Genomic DNA, 21,189 nt, shown 5'->3' with positions numbered 1-21,189 from the left:
TCTCAAACTTTCTGCGTCCGCGAGTCCGCTATGGACCGTTAGGTAGGCGTGATGTAAAAATCGTCATTGGAGAGTGTGTGCCGAGCCTCTGAGCAGACGACCGCGCGGACAGGGGCGCCTGGTCAGTTGGCTTCAAAAGCAAAATTGCACATGTGCAGGCAGAGTGAAGAAGCTCGTTGCTACTCGAACCTGTGCAATCCATCAATAAAAGAATATAAAGACAGTCAGATGTGCAATAATTCTGGGCAACTGCAGAGCTGGCCATCAGCCTGCGCATTCAGAAGTATAAATTGAAGAAGACTGAGATGAAATAGCAGTGGACAAAAGAGTTGACATCTATACGTCTGAATCGCTGAAGTCTGGTATGTCAGGCTGACATGGCATTGCCTGATCTACTCCATTATTGCTCTGATCAGACTCTTCAGAGGTCAGTGGCTGATCAATTTCAGTGGGACTTGACCCTTCAACAATGCCAGGGATTGGCAGAAAGTTCACCTCCAACCATAGATTCCTATGCACAACTTTCGTGCGGCCTGTTGCATCTTTTATCTTATAAACATGGATGTCTGGATTCACATCAACAACAGTGAACACTCTGTCCTCCCATTTATCAGACATTTTTCTTTTTCCTCGATCTGACTTATTTGCAACCAAAACCCGATCACCCACTGACAAGAGAGTGTCTTTAACATGCTTATTGTACTGTTGATGTTGATGATGTTGCTCAGCGGATGAATGCTTCTAAGCAATAACTTGCATAGCATGTTTCAAACAAGACAGCAAAGACTTGGCATAAGAGTCATAATCAGCAACATCCGGGTTACCTGGTTAAACATGATGTCTACTGGAAGTCTGGGTATGCGTCCAATCATGAGAAAGAAGGGTAGATAACCTGTGGTTTCACGAAAAGTAGCGTTGTAGGCAAATGTTGATGTTTGGATCTGCTGTGGCCATTGGTGCTTTGCTTTCAAATGGAGTGATCGAAGCATGCCACCCAAAGTTCTATTAAAATGCTCAGTGACAACATTGCCCATCGGATGGTAAGCTGTTGTATGGGATTTTTCAACACCAGCTAGACAAAGAAGCTGTGCTATGAGGTTGCTCTCGAAATTGGTGCCCTGGTCGGAGTGTATTCTCACAGGTAACCCGTAGATACAAAACACATTGTCCCATAGTTTTCTTGCAACTTGTTTCGCCGTTTGATTGGTGCAAGGGAATGCATGAGCTAGTTTAGTAAAATGGTCGGTAACTACGAGGACATCCACTGAATGCGGTTTACTGTCTTCTGCAGACCAGAAATCTATGCACACCAACTCCATTGGAGCAGAGCTCTTAATGTTCTCCAAGGGGGCACGAGCAGAAGGTTCTGGGGACTTTGCAAAAACAGAGCTTTTGCAGCATTTCACATATTCTCTTAGTGTTTTTATTGACCTGACATGGAAAAAAACATGTCTCGCAACTGAGAGAGTGCGGTCCTGCCCTTGATGGCCAGCAAGATCATGGATGCTAGATAGAGCTTTGTTCTTCAAGATACCAGGCAGCACATACTGGAATCTTTTCCTCTTAGACAAAGGATCTTTTGTCACTCTGTACATCATATCATCTCTAAATTCCAGTTTATTTCACTGTGTTAACATTCTTCACACTGGCACCATGTCTTTCTCTTCTTGATGGACGTCTCTGTTTAGACAGAAATAACAACACCTTGGCTAATTGTCAGGTCTTCCTGTTGGCTTTGCCTAAGCTCCTGGGCAGAGAACACTTGTAAAGTTTCCTGACAACCTGAAATCTTCTAAACATGGTAGGCTAAATGAAGGGCTCTGGACTTTGCTCCATCTATCCAACTGCTGTGAGACTGACAAAGAGCTCTGATTTCATCAATGTCAAAGCCTTCTCCTTGTGAAAAACTCCCCATGGGTTGATTAGACAGAACTTGACTACTGAGCCTGAAAACATCGTTAACACAGTCTTCACATAACCCACTGGCCTCCTTTATTAAAGAAGAATAAGGCTAATTCGACAGTCTCTGACCAACTGGCTTAACAAAGGGGTCACAGCTCAAAGCATCTGCTACCACATTCGCTTTTCCGGGCAAGTGTTTCAGGTCAAACGTGTATGACGCAAGTTTTGAAACCCATCTCAACTCATATGGATCAAGTTTTGGCTTAGTTAGGAGGTAAGTGAGAGGATTATTATCTGTCCAGATGGTGAGTTTGTGGCCTTTTATTTGCTCTGTGATGCACCGAGGGACTTGCTTGCGAAAGCAATCGGTCTGGCTGCTGTCCAATGAGGCATCAACAGAAAGAATGAAGGGCTCGTTGAAATCAGGATGAGCAAGCATGACACTCTACAATAAGGCAGCCTTGAGTTGGTCAAAAGCGATCTGACACTGTTGTCCAATCTGAAGGGGTACGTTTACGGTAAGTGCCTTGAAATTTTCCATTCTTGGACAACTTTCCTCTTCTTTTCTGTCCAGCTGTAAGACCGAAACGCGGTTTAGAGATAGATGAGCAGTTGGGAATAAAGTGTTGGTAATAAAAATACCATGCCAAGGAAAGACTTTATTCTTTTGATAGATGGTGTGCAGCCATCTCTGTCCATCAGATCTTGTGCTGTTATCCTTGTGATGACCTCTACTTTTGATGGATCAACAGAAACACCACTGTCAACAATATGGCCAAGGAATTTGACTTGTCTTTGAATAAAATGTCATTTTTTAGGGGACAGTTTCAGATTGTTCTTCCTTAGCCTCTGAAACACTGTGTGCAGCCTGGACAGAGCCTCAACTTTCAACACAATGAAACCTTAACAAGAACTGCTGAACGTCTCTGTCAAGCTGATGGTAAGGTCTAGAAGCAATGTCCCAATAATCACTGTTGCTTTTCAGCTCATGGATCAAGTGTTTGATGATATTAGAGCCCAGAATAAGATAATCATGCTGACCAGGCACAACCAAGCAAGGAACAACACATTGGATGCCAAAGAATTGTATTTCTAAATCATAGAAAACCTCAGGCTGGGTATGCTGACCACCACAGCCTACCAAGACAATGTTTTCTTCAGCATGTTTCTTCTCAGACAACACGCCAGCTGAACCAATTTTCTCTTCTTTTTGCTGATTGTACTCACCATAGAATCAGAATCAAGCGTTCGGTTAAGCTGAACATGGACATTGATGCAAACAGGAACATAAAAAAAGACTACTGAAGGCTCCAACATTTTGACTGGATTGAACAATTATCCTGGTTCCTTTAGGAGCACTATTACAGTTCTCCTCATATAGCTGAGCAAGATTGCACTCTTCATGAAGGGAGTTAGCATCCATACCCACATCACCCCTTCCCTGACATGGGCCATCTAGTTTAACTGGTGAGGTGGTCCGCTAACATCAGTTGTCTACATGTTCAACTGATGTAGATGAGGAGTGGCTCGCTGTGGGCAGTCCTTTTTCCAATGACCAGGAGTTAAGCACTTCAGACATCTGTTCTCCTGTCTGCAATGAGACACAGTTGAATTATCCAAGGATCTACAAACTCTGCATGGTTTGAGGTAAGTCTGAAACTTACTATTTTAAACAACTTTGTAACTTTATGATGAGGGCTCACTTGGAATTGGATTTGCTGAGTGACAAGACGATCTAACAGACTGACTAGGCTTTTCATATAATCAGTGTCACTGCCACACTGTGCTAAGGGAGAAGGTGGAACGGACAAGGCGGGGTTAGATGCAGATGCCTCAATAGCCATACCATATGCTCAAACCATACGCTCTGCTGTATACAAATTATGTGACTTTGCGTATGTTTGAGCTTTCCATTCTTGCATATGTTCATCAAGCCTCTCTTGTATCTCACAGGCCAACCATTTTTCAGATGACTTAAATTTGAAGACATTTGATAGAGACTGATCTGGGCAATGCTTAATAAACATGATACTGATCTCATGACTTGGATCTCAAATGCGCCGACCTCGTCTCTCTAAACATTCCTTTGCAACATCCATAGTGTTGTTCAGCCTGATCCAACTCAATTGCATCGGCATTGGCAAAGTATTGTAAAAATCAGCTAGGGGCATACTAGAGATTGTGCTGAAATGTTGTTTTAAAATGTCAAAAATCAATTGTGTTTTTTTGCAGTGATCAACGGATGTGTAATTCTGAAGTTTAATTCTCACTACATCACCTGCTTTCCCCATAAGCCTATCCAGGATTTCTTGTGACTGCTCATGAATTGGAAATAGCACGTTTTCTTAGATACAGAGACGTGAGATTCTCTTGTACAGTGAGCCTGTCAGAACCATCACCCCTGAATATTGGTGGTTCTTTTACATCTGACTGCATCACTAGTTTGACATTAGACAGTGTCGTCATAGTAGGCTGTTCAGAATTATTGTTATGTGTACTTCTATCAGATCGTAGTTGAGCAGTAATGGACTGGCCCAGTTTTTCAGCTTTCACTGATGAGTGAACCCAAATCTGGGCTTTGGTTAACAAGATTTGTCATGGCACGATCTACATATCTTGTGGAAGTCAGAACGGGTGTATCAAAGGCCCTGGTAGTAGACCCTGGTGTCCTATGTTCAGATGGTATACTGAAAAAACCCTTCCCCTACCAAATCGGATACTTTGGTCAAATGTCACATTGTCATTCACCTCATCAGTAAAACTACTAAAAAAACCCTCTGCCATATTTCCACACTGTAACAGTCAATTAATTTCAACTTTAGTATAACAAATAAACAAAAATACTATTCTGAACAGTATAAATTGATAACAGTAATGAGTGTGCTAATTTGCTTTTCAGCAAATTAATTGGTTGAAAGTTCGAATTCAAATTGGTGACATGTCTTTGGAGAAAAAATAATCCACCATCATATAAAATAGTCCATCAGTCCTTGAGGAAAAAAAAATCCTAAAATCAGCTTCCCATGGTCAACGAACAGACATCGATCATCAGATGGATCCTTAAAAGGTCACGGCACCATTGTAACGGGTCCCAGTAAAGGGGAATCCACTCTGCGTTGTGTTGATGTCAGCCAATAAAGAAACTTCAGAACTCTCTCTGCTTAGCACTGGCTTTATTTTCTGCATAAATGGGGGAAATATGTTGAAAATATGAATTTTGTGATCTCTTGATTAAACACCATTTAATGCCTCGACGAACCACGAGACAAACTTCTCTCAGCTCAGAAGGAAGTTAACTGAGCGAGCATTTTCACAAAGGAAAATACAGGAAAATTAATCTGTTTAGCATAAGCTAAAATAAGACAAAAATATCAATAACATGAAATTAATAACAAAGATTGCACTCAAAACTACAACATACATATAAATGGGGAAATATGTTTTGATTCAAAATATATCATCAAATATAAGTAACATTACCATTTAATGCCTCGACGAACCACGAGACAAACTTCTCTCAGCTCAGAAGGAAGTGAACTGAGCACGTATATAGTATATACTCTTAAAGTGAAAATGCACTTTCTGAACAAATCTTGAGGATCATGTCCATGATAACAATAAAATAATATATACAATCATATCAAAGAAACAAAATTACATTTATATTTAATAAAAAAGGGGGATTTTGAGTGAAAACAATATGAACAAAATAACTTTGTTACACCAGTCTATGGTCTTCCTACTGTGTTAACCATGTGTGAATGTTGACATATCCAGTTCTCGTGACAATGCTATCTATAGTTTCTAGGCATGCTGGCATATGCCTACAGAAACATGATCAGCGTGATGATATAAACTGTATAGTTTGACATTGTTTTAATATTGACTCAAACTAATTTGCATATAACTTGTAAATGAAAGGGTTTAATAACAGTATTTGATTTTATTGTATCCAGCATATCAGTAGAATGTTACCAGAGAGAAAATAAGTTTAGCTTTTGGGAGGAAGAGAAACAGAGGTGGAATAGAGGACTTGTGTGGACTGAGATTCTGTTTAATGATAGATGAGCAGGTACATGTGCATCTCATGAGATTAAATGATTAGAGACAGCATCTGTCACTTTCTTGAGCCCCATGCACAGGGTGTATCACACTAGGCCTTGTACCGAGCCTGAGCTCGACTGTCCCCGCTGGTCTGCACTCATATCGCTGTTAATGTTCCAGGACAGTGCACACGTCATTACCATGCTACTTTATGTTTTGAAGAAATGGATTTATACATTATACATTATGTGTCTTTTGAGGACAAACAATAATTTCAGCATATTTACACACAACTCTGACACTTCATAGATCTCTCAACTTGACTTCTGAAGTCGCTGGAGGAATTGGTCAAAGATGATCTGAAGAAGTTTCAGTGGCACTTAAAGAAACATGAGAGTATATCAACATCTGAAATGGAGGATGCAGATTGATTAAAAACAGTGGATAAGCTGGTGGAGTGTTTTGGGCCAGAAGAAGCTGTGAAGATCACAGTCGGCATCCTGAGGAAGATGGACAAGAACAATCTGGCTGTTCTGCTGGAAGAAGAACACAGGCAAGGTAACATTTAACTTAATGTAATTGTTAATAAGTGTAACTGTTTGACTTACACTTTCCTCTTTTCTCTGCTGAAGTGTTTGTGTTAGGGCTGTGCAAAAAATCGAATGCGATTTTCATGCACATTTCATCAGTAAAGACGCTCCTTTAATTAGAAGTATATCTCCAGCACGTGTGTTCAGATCAGGGTTGCCAGGTTTTCACAACAAATCCTGCTCTGTTGCTTCTCAAAACTAGTCCAAAACTAATCGTGATTCCAGGAGGTTCCCAGATAAAAAAATTGCTTCCCGGGGTTAAAATATACGATTTTTTTTGGCATGGTTGTCTTGGTAAAATTCGCATTTTAGGGGATAAATATCACGTTATTGGTATTGGGGTTGCATTGAACCGTGGACATGAAAAACAACCGCAGACTTGGCAACACTGGTTCAGGTGGAGCGGCAGTTACTACACAGAGCCGTAGTCTACCGACAACTAACACAAAATCGCTTTCAAAATCGACAAAGAATCGCCACCGATTTTAAAATCGGTTTTGTGTAGATTGTCAGTGAATTACGGTTTGGTGTAGTAAATGCCAACCAGTGTTGCCAAGTCTGTGATTGTTTTTCATGTCCGCGGGTCGAAGCGACAATACCAATAACGTGATATTTAGCCCCTAAAATGCAAATTTTACCAAGGCATCCATGCCATAGAACTTAAATTTTAACCACAGAAAGCAATTTTTAAAAGGGAACCTCCTGGAAACGCGATTGGGCTTGTTTTGGACCAGTTTTGAAAAGCAACTGAGAGGAATTTGTTGCGAAAACCTGGCAACCATGATCTGAACGCACGTGCTGGAGATATACTTCTAATTACAGGAGCGTCTTTACTGATGAGATGTAAGTAAGTAAGTAAAATTTATTTGTATAGCACATTTCACAGATAAAAATCACAAAGTGCTTCACAACAATAGTTAGAATACACAACACTTATAAATACATTACAGCACATAATCAAAATAAACAGAAGTACACATAAGGCCAACCTACAGTCTAGTTAAAAGCCTCTTTAAAAAGAAGAGTTTTCAACTGGGTTTTAAAATTCTCCACACAATCCAAGCAGCGTATGGAAGGAGGCAAAGCGTTCCACAACCTAGGTGCCACAGCTTGAAATGAACGGTCCCCTCTAGTTTTAAAATGTGTAAGGGGGGCAACTAAAAATCTCTGGCCTGTTTATCTCAGACTACGTGAGGACGTACGCAGCTGTATCAGGTCAGAGATGTATGGGGGCGCCTGTCCTTGTAAGGCTCTAAAAGTTAGAACCAAAATTTTAAAGTGCATTCTAAATTTCACTGGTAGCCAATGAAGAGAAGCTAAAATTGGAGTAATATGTGCCCTTTTACTCGTGTGGGTTAAAAGCCTAGCAGCAGAATTTTGGACAGTGTGTAGACGACAAAGATCTTTCTTATTAAGGCAAATAAAAAGACTGTTACAATAGTCTAAACGAGACGAAATAAAAGCATGAATGATCATCTCCAACTCGGCCTTTGACACCAAGGCTCTTATCTTAGAAACGTTCCTTAATTGAAAGAAACAGTTTTTAATAAGTTGATTCGAGTGTTTCTCCAGAGACATGGCCGCATCAAAAACAACACCTTTGTTCAGCCGAGTCCTGAGACTCGGCTGAACAGACGAACTTAAGACACCAATATGTTGTTTTATCTGAGGGATGCTCTGCTCAGGGGCAATGATTAAAGTTTCAGTCTTGGCTGAATTCAGTATTAAAAAGTTATCATTTAGCCAATTCTTGATCTTACTCAAACAGTTGATTAAAGATGACAATTTATATAACTCAGTAGGCTTAAAAGAACAGTATAACTGAATGTCATCTGCATACAAGTGATAAGAGACATCCTCAAACTGGCTTATTATCTGTGCTCGAGGAAGTATATACAAAAGGAAAAGAATCGGTCCCAAGACAGAACCCTGAGGAACACCACTCGACAAACCTACAGTATCTGACATGATCTGATTTATAAAAACACTAAAACTTCTACCGGTAAGGTAAGATGAAAACCATTTAAAAACTGATCCAGATATCCCTAATAGATCCTGAAGTTTCTTAAGCATAATATTGTGATCAATAGTGTCAAAGGCAGATGTAAGGTCCAGTAAAACTAACACTGTATGTTTCCCAGAATCAGCTGACATCAAAATATCACTTGAAACTTTCACCAGTGCAGTTTCCGTAGAACGTTTTTTACGAAACCCTGACTGATATTTGTCAAAAATATCATTTATCTCTAAGAAAGTAGTAAGCTGCTCCGCTACCACTTTCTCTAAAATCTTAGCCATAAAAGGGAGTTTAGATATAGGCCTATAATTTATGGGTTGCAATGGGTCTAAACTGGGCTTTTTAAGAACAGGTTCAACAATAGCATGTTTAAAAAAGTCAGGAACCACACCAGTTAAAAGAGAAGTATTGATAATTTCTACAACACAAGGGCCAATACTATCAAAAACCTGCTTAAACAGCGAAGTCGGGAGAACATCACTATGGCCATAAGAGGGCTTCAACTTTTCTAGCAAAGTGGTAACATCATGTAATGTCACTAATTTAAAGGAGAAACACGGATGGGAAAGAGCAAAAGTGCAAGCCTTGAGTGCAGGATGAGGTAAAATGCTAGCTCTAATATCCTTAATTTTCTCAACAAAGAAGTCAAGGAATACATTACTTTTTGGCAGTGTACATGAAAATCGCATTCAATTTTTTGCACAGCCCTAATTTGTGTGATTCATGTTTCCCAGTGAGTGATCCCCTCTCTCTCGCTCTCTCTACACAAATACATTTAATAGAACTGTGACCCCCCCAGCGTACAAGCTTGATTAAAACTTTTTTACACTCTGATACAAATTATGCTTGACCAGTAGGTGAAATCAATCAATGCATCATTACAATCACAAATACAAAAGGTATGGTAACACTTTAGATTACTCTTTCTTACTGCATAACTAAAAAGGAATTATTGAAGAACTAACAGGTGATTATTCATTAACACTTAACTCACTACTTTTAACTACTAAGGAAGATGTGTTAACTAATAAGTATGTAATACAATGTTATGATTGTGTTAAGTAACAGTTAGCTAATCAATAACTAATATATTATGTCATACCTCCTGAAGAACTACTATTAATTATCTATTAGTTAAATGTCAAGAAATATAAATATGAAAAACTACTACTGAACAGTTAAACACAAATAGTCACTATAATAATCAGGCTGTGTCCCACAAATCAAGTACTTGAGTAAAAGTACAGATACTCCAATAAAATATTACTTAATATTAAAATAAGTAGGTCTATTCATTTTCAAAATTACTTGAGTAAAAGGACAAGTACAACGAGCTACAACAGTTGCAATTTTGTTACAGTCCACTCATTAGACTTTAATGGAAATAAAATATGTATTTTGTTTGCTTCTAAATGTTTAACTTTTGATTATAAAATGTTTGTTAAATTAGTTTAAATGTGGGCAGGATACATGTTAAAATGGAATAAAAAAAGCTACATTAAGAAATGTTCTCTTCTGAAATAAAGATCGTAGACAAGTGTATGATTACTTATATAGGTTTTTATTTGAGTGCAAGTTTGATTTGATGTTTTGATGAGTCAAAATGATGTAGTAATTAATATTTACTAACTAGTATTCTAATTTACTTTAGAATACTGTTTCAGGTTCTAAGTAAGTCTTGCAGAATTATTGGATAATTCTTTATTAATTACTAATTGGTTACCTGTATTTTCACTTTCCCTCAGTACTTGCCTTACATACAGGGACTGAATTAATGATAATGTGGTATATGCTGAGGAGGCAAACATACAGTACTGTAAATAAAATATAAAAACTAAGATAAGTTATCGCAAGGAACTGGAGCTGTGCTGGGTTCATATCAGAAGCTGATTTCTTACAAAACACACTCAAAAAACAATTCACGACACAGGCAAAACTTCTATAAAATTTATTGCATTTATTAATATTGTATTTTCAGACTACTACTGCTACTGCTACATTTATATTAAAGGGTCACAATTCATGTAATTGTAATTAACTGTAATTGTGTATAATTGTGTATAACTTTTCATTAGTAGTTATATCATAGTTATATTTGTTGAACCCTAACTAGTAGATAATTTATAGTAGTTCTTCAGGAGGTATGTCAGAATATATTAGTTGCTGATTAGCTAACTGTTACTTAACACAATCATAACTTTGTATTACAAACTGATTAGTTAACACATCTTTTTTAGTAGTTAACAGTAGTGAGTTGTGTTAGTTCTTCAGTAATTCCTTTTTAGTTATGCAGTAAGAAACAGTATTCTAAAGTGTTACCAAAAGTAAGTTATATGAAAGTTGTAAAATATGTAAATCTTTGTAAGAATCATAAATCTTTCTCTCTCTTTCAGCTGATAAATGTCCAGTCCAGATAAGCAGCAGTGCTCAGCCTGGAGCCAGTGTTGTTGAAGTGAAAGCTGAAACAGGTGCAAGTGTAAATGCTCCTGTACTCGCTGGAAACACCTTCACTGGAACAGTTAACTTAATCTACAGCTCACCTGATGCAGGAAACGGTAAAATGTCATCACTAATACTAGCATTTGAGTAAAGACTGGTAATGTTACATCCTCCTAGTGAGTTAATGGGACACTTCATTTAGCACCATTTTAGTGATATAGAATACGATCTCAGTTATTGTCTATCTGTATCTTCTGTTTGTTTCTCTCATTCCGTATGCATCTCAGATAAACACGGATGCTCAGAGACAGCAGAGAATAAAAGAGAAAAACAAGGTAAACCTTTCATGTATGAACATTTATTGTGCACCTGCTGCAATTATATTACTGAGTCCATCTCCCCATTTAAATATTTGATTTAACGGGAATAAATGTGATGAAGTATCGTTGCATTGATGCATTTGGTGTTATTATTGAATAACATTATATAGCCTATTTAATGTGCGTATTTTGTATAAATTTTAGTCAGACTGAAATCCATGCAGGAATACATATTTATTCTATGAACGTGGAGGCAAAAGTGCAGCTACTCCGATTTAATTGTCATTTTAGTAATAGCAGGAGGATCCTTCAACAATAATACACAGACACCTGTTATAGGGCCTCTGTCTACATTAATTTAAAGGGTTAGTTCACCCAAAAATGAAAATTATGTCATTAATAACTCACCCTTATGCTGTTCCAAACATGTAAGACCTCCTTTAATCTTTGGGACACAGTTTAAGATATTTTAGATTTAGTCCGAGAGCTCTCAGTCCCTCCATTGAAGCTGTGTGTACGGTCTACTGTCCATTTCCAGAAAGGTAAGAAAAACATAATCAAAGTAGTCCATGTGACATCAGAGGGTCAGTTAGAATTTTTTGAAGCATCGAAAATACATTTTGGTCCAAAAATGGCAAAAACGACGACTTTATTCAGCATTGTCTTCTCTTCCGTGTCTGTTGTGAGAGAGTTCAAATCAAAGCAGTCTGGATATCCGGTTCGCGAACGAATCATTCAGTTCACCAAATCGAACTGAATCGTTTTAAACTGTTCGCATCTCTAATACGCATTAATCCACAAATGGCTTCAGCTGTTAACTTTTTTAATGTGGCTGACACTTCCTCTGAGTTCAAACAAACCAATATCCCGGAGTAATGCATGCACTCAAACAGTACACTGACTGAACTGCTGTGAAGATGAACACCGAGCCGAGCCAGATAACGAACAATAGACTGACTCGTTCACAAGTGAAGAACCGGTTGCATCGGTGTTCGGATCACCAGTAGTTCTTTCGGACAGTTCGATTCAATAAACCGGCTGAAGAAACCGGTTCACCGGATCTTTTGCACTCGACATAATGGCGTCATTTGCGATGATTGCCCTTGATTCAAGCCTTCGGTTTACCCGCGCTCATAACATTAGCACAGAATCAGTTCAGAATCAATCACCAAAAGAATCAGTTCAATTCAGACGATCTGTGTGTCGGTCTACTTCACGCTGAATCACACATGCGCAGTATCATTAGCTCCTCGGTTCACGAATCTGACGCGTCTGACAGAAACGGTTCTTGACTCGTGAACGAGTCAGTCTATTGTTCGTTATCTGGCTCGGCTCGGTGTTCATCTTCAGTTCTCTCTTCACAGCAGTTCAGTCAGTGTACTGTTTGAGTGCATGCATTACTCCGGGATATTGGTTTGTTTGAACTCAGAGGGAGTGTCAGCCACATTAAAAAAAGTGAACAGCTTAAGTCATCTGTGGATTAATGCGTATTAGAGAAGCGAACCGTTTAAAACAAATCAGTTTGATTTGGTGAACTGAATGATTTGTTCGCAAACTGGATATCCAGACTGCTTTGATTTGAACTCTCTCTCACAACAGACACGAAAGAGAAGACAATGCTGAATAAAGTCATCGTTTTTGCCATTTTTGGACCAAAATGTATTTTCGATGCTTCAAAAAATTCCAACGGACCCTCTGATGTCACATGGACTACTTTGATGATGTTTTTCTTTCCTTTCTGGACATGGACAGTATACCGTACACACAGTTTCAATGGAGGGACTGAGAGCTCTCGGACTAAATCTAAAATATCTTAAACTGTGTTCCGAAGATAAAAGGAGGTCTTACGGGTTTGGAACAGCATAAGGGGGAGTTATTTATGACATAATTTTCATTTTTGGGTGAACTAACCCTTTAACAGTAAGCTCAGAAATTCATGTAGGCAAATGGCCAGCACACATCTCATAACCATAAGAAAATGAACAGTAAAGAAAAAAAAACATAAGGGAAAAACAAACATTAAAGGAATAACTCTATAACAAGCTAAATAAACAAAAAAAACCTCTTCCAAATCGTCTGCATTTTGGTGCGCAAAGTCTTTCACTGCAGCTTTAATGTTGATTTTGCGAGGACAGACACTGGACAGTCTTTCTTGTAACATTGTGCTCTGGAGAAATGTCTTGATCACTTTCAGTTTTGAGAATGAATGACAGCACTTGCGTGGCAAACTCCAGTTTCACACTGCAAGCGTGAGCGGCGCTTGTGCAGCATGTGAGGTAACTACAGCGTCACTGCAGCTGCAGATGCACCAGAGTATTCACCCTGGAAATGTTTGTACAGCGGCTCCAAAGCTACATATTTCTTAAGTTTGAGAAATGGGGATTCACGTGTAAATGGTAAACACACAAAAAAAAAAAAACAGCTCCTGTTGTTTCAGTCAGACTCAAATATAGAACGTGCTGTATATACTGACACTCACGCGCTTCTGCCAGTGTGAATGCACTCATTAATTAACATGGACGGCGGAAAAAAATATGGGAAAACCAAAGTGTGAAACCAAAGTCTGGTGACAAGTCGTCAGTGTCCTGAACCACTAAATCATTTGCCATTTGAAACAGGTCAATGTCAGAGAAGAACAGCAGCGGACCAGAGCACAGAAACATAGTTAGCCTCATTAAAGTGTAGCTTTACTGAATTTATGCTCTTAATGTGTTAATGCATTATGCATTATTATAATCTAAAAATTTGATTAATGTGGTAACATCTAAATCTAAATCATTTAGGTCTAACATTATAAATATATAAGGTTAAGACTTATCTTATCTTATCTTATCTACAGTGTTTGAATAATGTGGTGCTCAAGTCAAAAAAGTTTAAAAGGTTTCTTAAAAAGTTTTTTTTTTTATTATTATTCTTGAATTTTTAAAAGCAAAAACATGTTCTTTGTGATTTGTGAATGCTTTCTCACTCTGACCGGATAATTTGAATCAGTGTGTTGGTGACTCAAGAACACCTGCAATCCAATCAGCAACTAATTACAAATGGGACATTCCACCGAATTGGTAACATTTGCTTTGTTAAAAATGTTTTAATAATTTATATTTGTCACTAAATATTCATAAACAAGTGTGGCAACCCGGAGGTGCATTTGAAGGATAATTTGCCAAATACGCCACTCAGGGAGTTACACCCAGAAAATTTAGTGTCTCTAAAAGGACACGCAAGTTCGTTCATCAATAATCGCTCAGAGACATGGGTGACGATACAAAACAGCTGACTTTATTAAGTTACACAATCACTTTAAAGCACTCGTTAAAATATATCAGGCCTCAGCCAATCACAGCTCATCATAAGGGTTTGGCACTGAAAAGGTCACAGAGACACCAGCTAACTGGGGCTTACCAGCAGTAGTGGTGGAAATTATGATTCTTTCTAGAGATTTGTTCATTTTCAATTCGTTCACCAAAATGATTCGTTCAGAATCGTTCACTGATTCGTTCAGTCACCATTTCTTCGTATTACACAAAATAAGCCAGCAGACGGCAAAAAAAAGTGTATTATGTGTTATGTCTTAAGTCAACGAACGTATTCACTTGTAACAAAAACTGATCTGGCTTTATTAAAATGTGTGTATAATTGCATTCAATATATAAAGTCTAATTAAGTTGTTCAGATGAACAAAGCACAAGGTTTTCTTGCCTAATTAGCATTTTAAGTGTTTGGTCAGACAGTTTGTATATTATATATTCACATTCATAAATCGGGGATTAAACGTGGAGTTGCTAAATATCAAAACAAGCGTATGTGCACAGTACAGTACTTATAACTGCGCTTTGCATTTTTGCGAGATTGACATGCTAAATGGCAGACTGACCACCGGTTTACTCTCATTCATTTAGTTCACGAACGAGATAAGCTATGTACCAGTTAATTTCGTTCACAAACGACATGTATCCGTTCTTTCAGCTCGTTCACGAATGACATGTGTGCCAGTTCAGTCATTTCATTCACGAACGAGATTTACTAAATCATTCAACTCGTGCACGAACGACATGTGCTTTGCCGATTGAGAAACGTGATTGGTAAACGGTTTGCCAGAATATACCTTGACCATCAGGTCAGTCATTTCATTCACGAACGAGATGTATCATTCAACTCGTGCACGAACGACATATGTGCCAGTTCAGTCATTTCATTCACGAACGAGATGTATCAGCTCATTCAACTCATTCACGAACGACATGGGTACCAGTTCAGTCATTTCGTTCACGAACGATAAGATCTCTAGATCTAGTTCAGACTCATATGAAACTTGTTCATTGAAGGGCGTATTCGTTCACTACATTCAACAAATCACATACTCTGTCACATCTCATACTCGAAGGCTATTGGCTCGAGGTTGAGTAATTCTTTGACAGGATGAAATGATTGTTACCCGGTTCACTGAGCTGCGCATGCGCTGCTTATAGCGCCGCGCTGCTGTGGAGGGAGGAACTTCACTGAACAAGAAATATGAGTCAGTGGATTACGTGAACGAGAACGATTCGTTCACCCAAAAGATTCATTCAAAAAGAACGATTCGTTCACGAACGACACATCACTAACCAGCAGGGTCAGGCTATCAGAGATTAGGCTGCCTATAGCAGAGAAATCATTCCTTTCACCAGTGCACGCAAACACACGCACTCACACCACACTCCACGGATGGACACGACACACTGTGAACAACACACCACCACCGCTTAGAAGGGAATAGAGCCGGCCTCCCTGCCTTTGGCACCCAGATCCTGCGGCACAAGAACAGAGCAATCTTAATACGAGTCACTAAAAATGCACACAGAATTATTAAGGCGCTGGATTGCCGTATATTGATTTTAATTAAACAAAACCCAAAATAAGAATGAACAAAACTGGAAGAGAAATGTACAAGGCCTAGTTGCCCCAAAATTACAAATCATAAATCAAACGACTAAATTAAACAAAAATAGTTAAAGAGATGTAAAAGCAAGACAATGGATTTTAGTTTACAGAAAATAAACCAGATTGACCTCAACAGCTTGCCGGAAAATACAGCAAACTGGTGTTAACAGTTTACAGAAAAATAAACCAAACCGATCTCAATCAAGTTACAATAATTAACTAAGCAGCAAAACAAAATACAAACTAGAAAAATACAAAAACAAATAGAAAAAACAAAATCAACACAAAACAAAACAGCAATGTTATCCGTGGGCAGGACGTGAAACGCGCCCAACTAGCAGTCGCAGCAGCAGTGCGAGATCTGCAGGAGAAACGAATCCATTGATTTGAATCACAAGAGAGGGAATGGCGATCAAGCAATCAGCTTACGCTCAACATTTCTGGGCGAGCACCTGGAATAAAATAGGTCACCATTTAATATTACTGTTATAAAGCCTCACCCGAACTTAGTAAACGCCAGTTAGACCTACCAATGATGAATATGGTTGCGTGCATAATCAGTAGCACACACACACCCAACAACGGTAGTCACAGCAGCAGTGCGTCCGCACAAGAAACGGAACAGCTGACTCACACTTTACGAGAGGAAATGACCATGAGGAACTTACTAAGGTGCAAGAAAGACACACGCAACCCAGGACAATTAGTTACTAAATTTAAAACCAATCTCATAAAGTCACCAAGCGTTCCTACCACTCTAATTTCCACACCTGATGCCGGAAGCAGCCACAGTAAAGTGTTTGCGGTGCGTCAGTGACGTCAACAAATGACGTTGACCTAAAGCGCAGGTCTATCGCACTTTATATCTCCATGGTGACAGCCAATTGGCTTACGATCCACATAATTATAAGGGAAGGTAAAGGGCTTTCCCACCACACAAGCAAACAAAGTGTAATTTTAAAAAAATGCAAAGCAATTTTTTATTTTACAGGAGACCCAAACTACAAGATTATAATTTTTTAAAGTCATGTAATTAAGTAAACTATTGGTAACAAGGTGTTTGGAGGGCTTCTTTCCTGTCCTTGATCTATGGTAAGCCTCTATGATAAGACGTTTACTTTTCTCCCTGACTGAAATCATTGATTAGTTTCTTGCTGCCTGATTCTAGGTCCTTCTTTCTTCCATCTTTCACTTTCCTTCTCTAAATATTTCTGTCTCCTCTCTGGGTCTGCATCACATTGTTCATGATAAAATCACTGCTTCTCTGCAGCACTTAGTGGTGGATTAGCACTCTGCAAGTATGATAAATACATGGTACATATGATACATTAACATATTTTACATACATACCCAACTTATTTGTTAGGGCCTCTGCCCAGGGTAGAGCTGAAGGCTTGGAATCAGGAAAGATTCCTTTAAAGGGATACAGCTAAGAACCTAGCATTTGTACCAAGTCTTGCCTGTCACACAGGGGATACCGCTTGCTTTCGCATAAGCTTGTTGAAGGGGCTGTCTCAACAGATCTCTAGTAGCAAACACCCTGTTTAGATAGGTATCCGAGGATACATAGGTGGAGTGGCGCCCAAGATGAACGGGACTTTTATAAACTCAAGAAATGGCACGAAGCAACCGCGTGAAGCCCTCATCATATAGGATTTTTGAAAGAACGCAGAATACTAGCGTGCAAACTTACCACAGTGTGGATTTCAGAAAGTGTGCAAAGACTTCACGTGCACACTTACCATAGCATGGATTTTCAAATACTGTTCTAAGGAGGGGCTCTCGTGGCACTCTGATAGAGCAGCTCATAGATGGAATGGTATGTACACAGTATGTTTGAGAGTCATCAACTCGATCTATGGAAACAATACTGGAGTGCTCTGGGGAAAAAAACTGAGAACTCAGTCTCATATGAGAGGAGAACTCCGGGCTCAGAGTAGCGCGCTCATTGGTGACCCTTTTTTGGAAAAAGGGGAGCGCTGCAAACTACCACGAGAATCACCCAAATAGCCCCTCATGTTGAGGAAAGCGATGCTTGAAGTTTATAAACAAATACACGCTGGCTGAATGGAGCCCAAGGAACCAAGGTCTAATCATCTCAAGAAAGGGAACGAAGCGGAGCGTAAAACTCTTATCGTACAAGATTTCAGAAAGTGCGCAGAGTCTTGCATGCAAACTTACCACTTGTGGATTTTTAGAAAGTGCGCAAAGTGTTCACGTGCACACTGACCACCATGTGGTTTTGAGAAAGTACACAAAGCTTAGCGTGTGTACTTAAAGGTTCCTAAGCATCGCAGATGCGCTGAATCTCACGGGAGAGGCAGGCTAAAATTTTACAAACCTTTGGCAAGGGGAGCATCACCTGAGGCAGCATATACAAGAAGACTTCTGTAACTGCCACCTCCACTTCCTGCTAGATGCGACAGCACCCCTAAGCGACCAGGAGACCCCTCAGAGTGACCTGATAGTAGTCGCCGTGATATACAGAGAAAGATCGCCCTTAACAGTTCTTTCAGATGCACGCTTCAAACAGAACAGTCAGTGAAGACGAAGAAGATAAATGACATGTTCTCCGGGTGCTTGTTTATAGTCGTGCTGGTAGTGACATCAGAGGCTGTCGCCAGCCAACAAGTTGGTGTTTTTTCAATGTATGCTTCAGACACGAGTCACGACGAGGTGTTCCACGTAGCGACCCCTAGAGGACGCAGTTCGAAGTTCCCTTGAAAGGGAACTCCTAATATAGATAAAAGAGAAGATGGCGCCAGTGTGTGGGGCAGGCCGTCTGTTGTGTCTAGCCTTAATCGTGTTTGTGTTGTTTTTACTAACTACTTTTAACAATGTGGACTCTCTACTTGTGTATGATCGCCAGATACTGCTGAACATTAGATTAAATATGGAAAATATGCTAATTTATAATTCTGGTGGATCGAAAACCGTACCTCACCTGCATGAGTTACCTGCGTATCTCTGCCGAACGCCGTTTCCTGCTCGAAAGAAAAAGCGACGTAAACGTCGGGGGAAACGTGGCGGCCTGCTGATAAAAATTAAATCCCGTCTGGCAGTTTCCCGTAATCTCCGTAGAACATTAGCGGAGTATCAGATAGATGACTGCAACTATATTTCCATGCGTTCTTTGGATCCTGTCCACACCTGGCTGGTACCGGTGGTCGACGCAGACAAGGAGTCCAGGGCTCCCCGTTCCGTGTCTCCCCGCTTCCGGAGAGGTAGAGTTAACACATCGTGCCTACGGGTGTTGGATCGTGAGCCCCGGATAGCAATTAACCCAGCTCCGGCCAGGATTGCCCTGGTAAATGCCAGGTCGCTGGTAAACAAAACTTTTATCTTAAATGACTTTTATACTTCTAATAACTTGGATCTACTGTGCGTGACTGAAACCTGGATGAACGAGGGTGAGTTAAGCCCCTTTTCGGAGGTTTTACCTTTAAACTGTGACTTTTTTAACTCTCCACGACTTACAGGACGGGGTGGTGGAATTGCGATTATTTTTAAGGAAAAATTAAACTGCCGGCGTGTGATGTGCAACTTCTACTCAAGCTTTGAGCTGATTGTATTTGAGCTGAATCAAGCTGAACCAGTGCTATGCGCTGTGATTTATCGTCCTCCCAAATACCATAAAGACTTCATAAACGAATTTTCCGATTTTCTGGCTGAAATCATGCCGAAGTATGACAGAGTTTTAATTGTTGGAGATTTTAACATCCAAATCTGTTGTCCCTCCAAGCCATTGGTTAAAGACTTCTTAAATCTCACGGAGTCGTTTAACTTGATGCAGTTTGTGGCTAGCTCTACACATGAGCACGGACATACATTAGACCTGGTTTTATCGTGTGGTTTACCTGTTAACAATATTAATGTTTGTGATGCTACTTTTTCTGACCACATGCCTGTGTTATTCGAGATTTCTTGTTTCTGTAGTGCTAAACCATGTGCTCCTGCTCGTCGCTGTCGCGCATTTAACTCTTTAACTGCAGAACGGTTTACTGATGTTTTTAAAAGCGCAAATATGGCCTTCTCAGTGTCCACTCAGCATTATAATACTGATGAGTTAACATCATTGTTTTATACTTCTTGTCAGAATGCACTGGACATTGTTGCCCCTTTCAGGACTCTTCGTGCTAAGTCAAAATCTGAACCATGGCTAAATGACATTACCCGTGCTGCTAGGCAGGAGTGCAGGAGAGCGGAACGCCAATGGAAAAAAGATAGGCTGCAGGTTTCGTCTGAGATCTTGAAAGACAGCTTGTTTAAATATCAAAAAACTGTAAAAATGGAAAAGTCAAGGTATTTCTCAAATGTCATCGCAAATAATTCTCATAAACCTCGTGTTCTGTTCAACACTATTAATTATGTTTTAAATACATCTCAACAAATGAGTTTGGAATTTTCCAAAGAAACATGCGAAAACTTTTTGCAGTTTTTTAATGACAAGATTGTGACCGTTAGAGCCAATATTGTTCACCCTTCTGCTGATATGTCTTCTTTCTCTGTGTGCTCTTTTGTTTTTAATCAGTTCGAGCCAGTGTCTCTTGCTTGTTTAAAAGACATCATTGACAAAATGAATCCATCTGTTTGTCCCACAGACATTATTTCTCCAGATTTCCTAAAAAAGGTTTTTGACACCCTTGGCCCTAAAATACTAATAATTGTAAATAGTAGTCTCATTCATGGAGTTGTACCCCTACATTTTAAACACGCAATAGTGGAACCACTGATGAAAAAACCCAATCTGGATTCATCGGTTCTTACTAATTTTAGACCCATTTCGAAACTTCCGTTTCTTTCCAAAATATTGGAAAAAGTTGTTTTTAAACAATTAATGTCCTTTCTAGACTTACATGGTTTGCAAGAAATGTATCAATCTGGTTTTAAATCACTCCACAGCACAGAAACGGCCCTGTTAAAAGTTTATAATGATTTATTATTGGCCACTGACACA

At 39.4% G+C, this 21,189-nt stretch overlaps 1 protein-coding gene across 1 annotated transcript in view; it reads left to right on the top strand.

The window, feature by feature from the left end:
• Positions 1-21,189, top strand: part of LOC127967014 (NACHT, LRR and PYD domains-containing protein 12-like) — a 113,919-nt gene that overhangs the window by 37,546 nt on the left and 55,184 nt on the right. Inside the window, exons 4-6 of the mRNA XM_052568291.1 lie at positions 6,256-6,504; positions 10,947-11,108; positions 11,280-11,327. Coding sequence (XP_052424251.1) covers positions 6,456-6,504; positions 10,947-11,108; positions 11,280-11,327 — 259 coding nt within the window. The 5' untranslated portion in view covers positions 6,256-6,455. The remainder of the gene's footprint in view (positions 1-6,255; positions 6,505-10,946; positions 11,109-11,279; positions 11,328-21,189) is intronic.

Source organism: Carassius gibelio, chromosome A4 (assembly GCF_023724105.1).
Source record: "Carassius gibelio isolate Cgi1373 ecotype wild population from Czech Republic chromosome A4, carGib1.2-hapl.c, whole genome shotgun sequence".
Lineage (NCBI taxonomy): Eukaryota > Metazoa > Chordata > Actinopteri > Cypriniformes > Cyprinidae > Carassius > Carassius gibelio.
The sequence above is the reverse complement of the archived record's forward strand: the minus strand, read 5'-3'. Positions and strand labels throughout refer to the sequence as shown.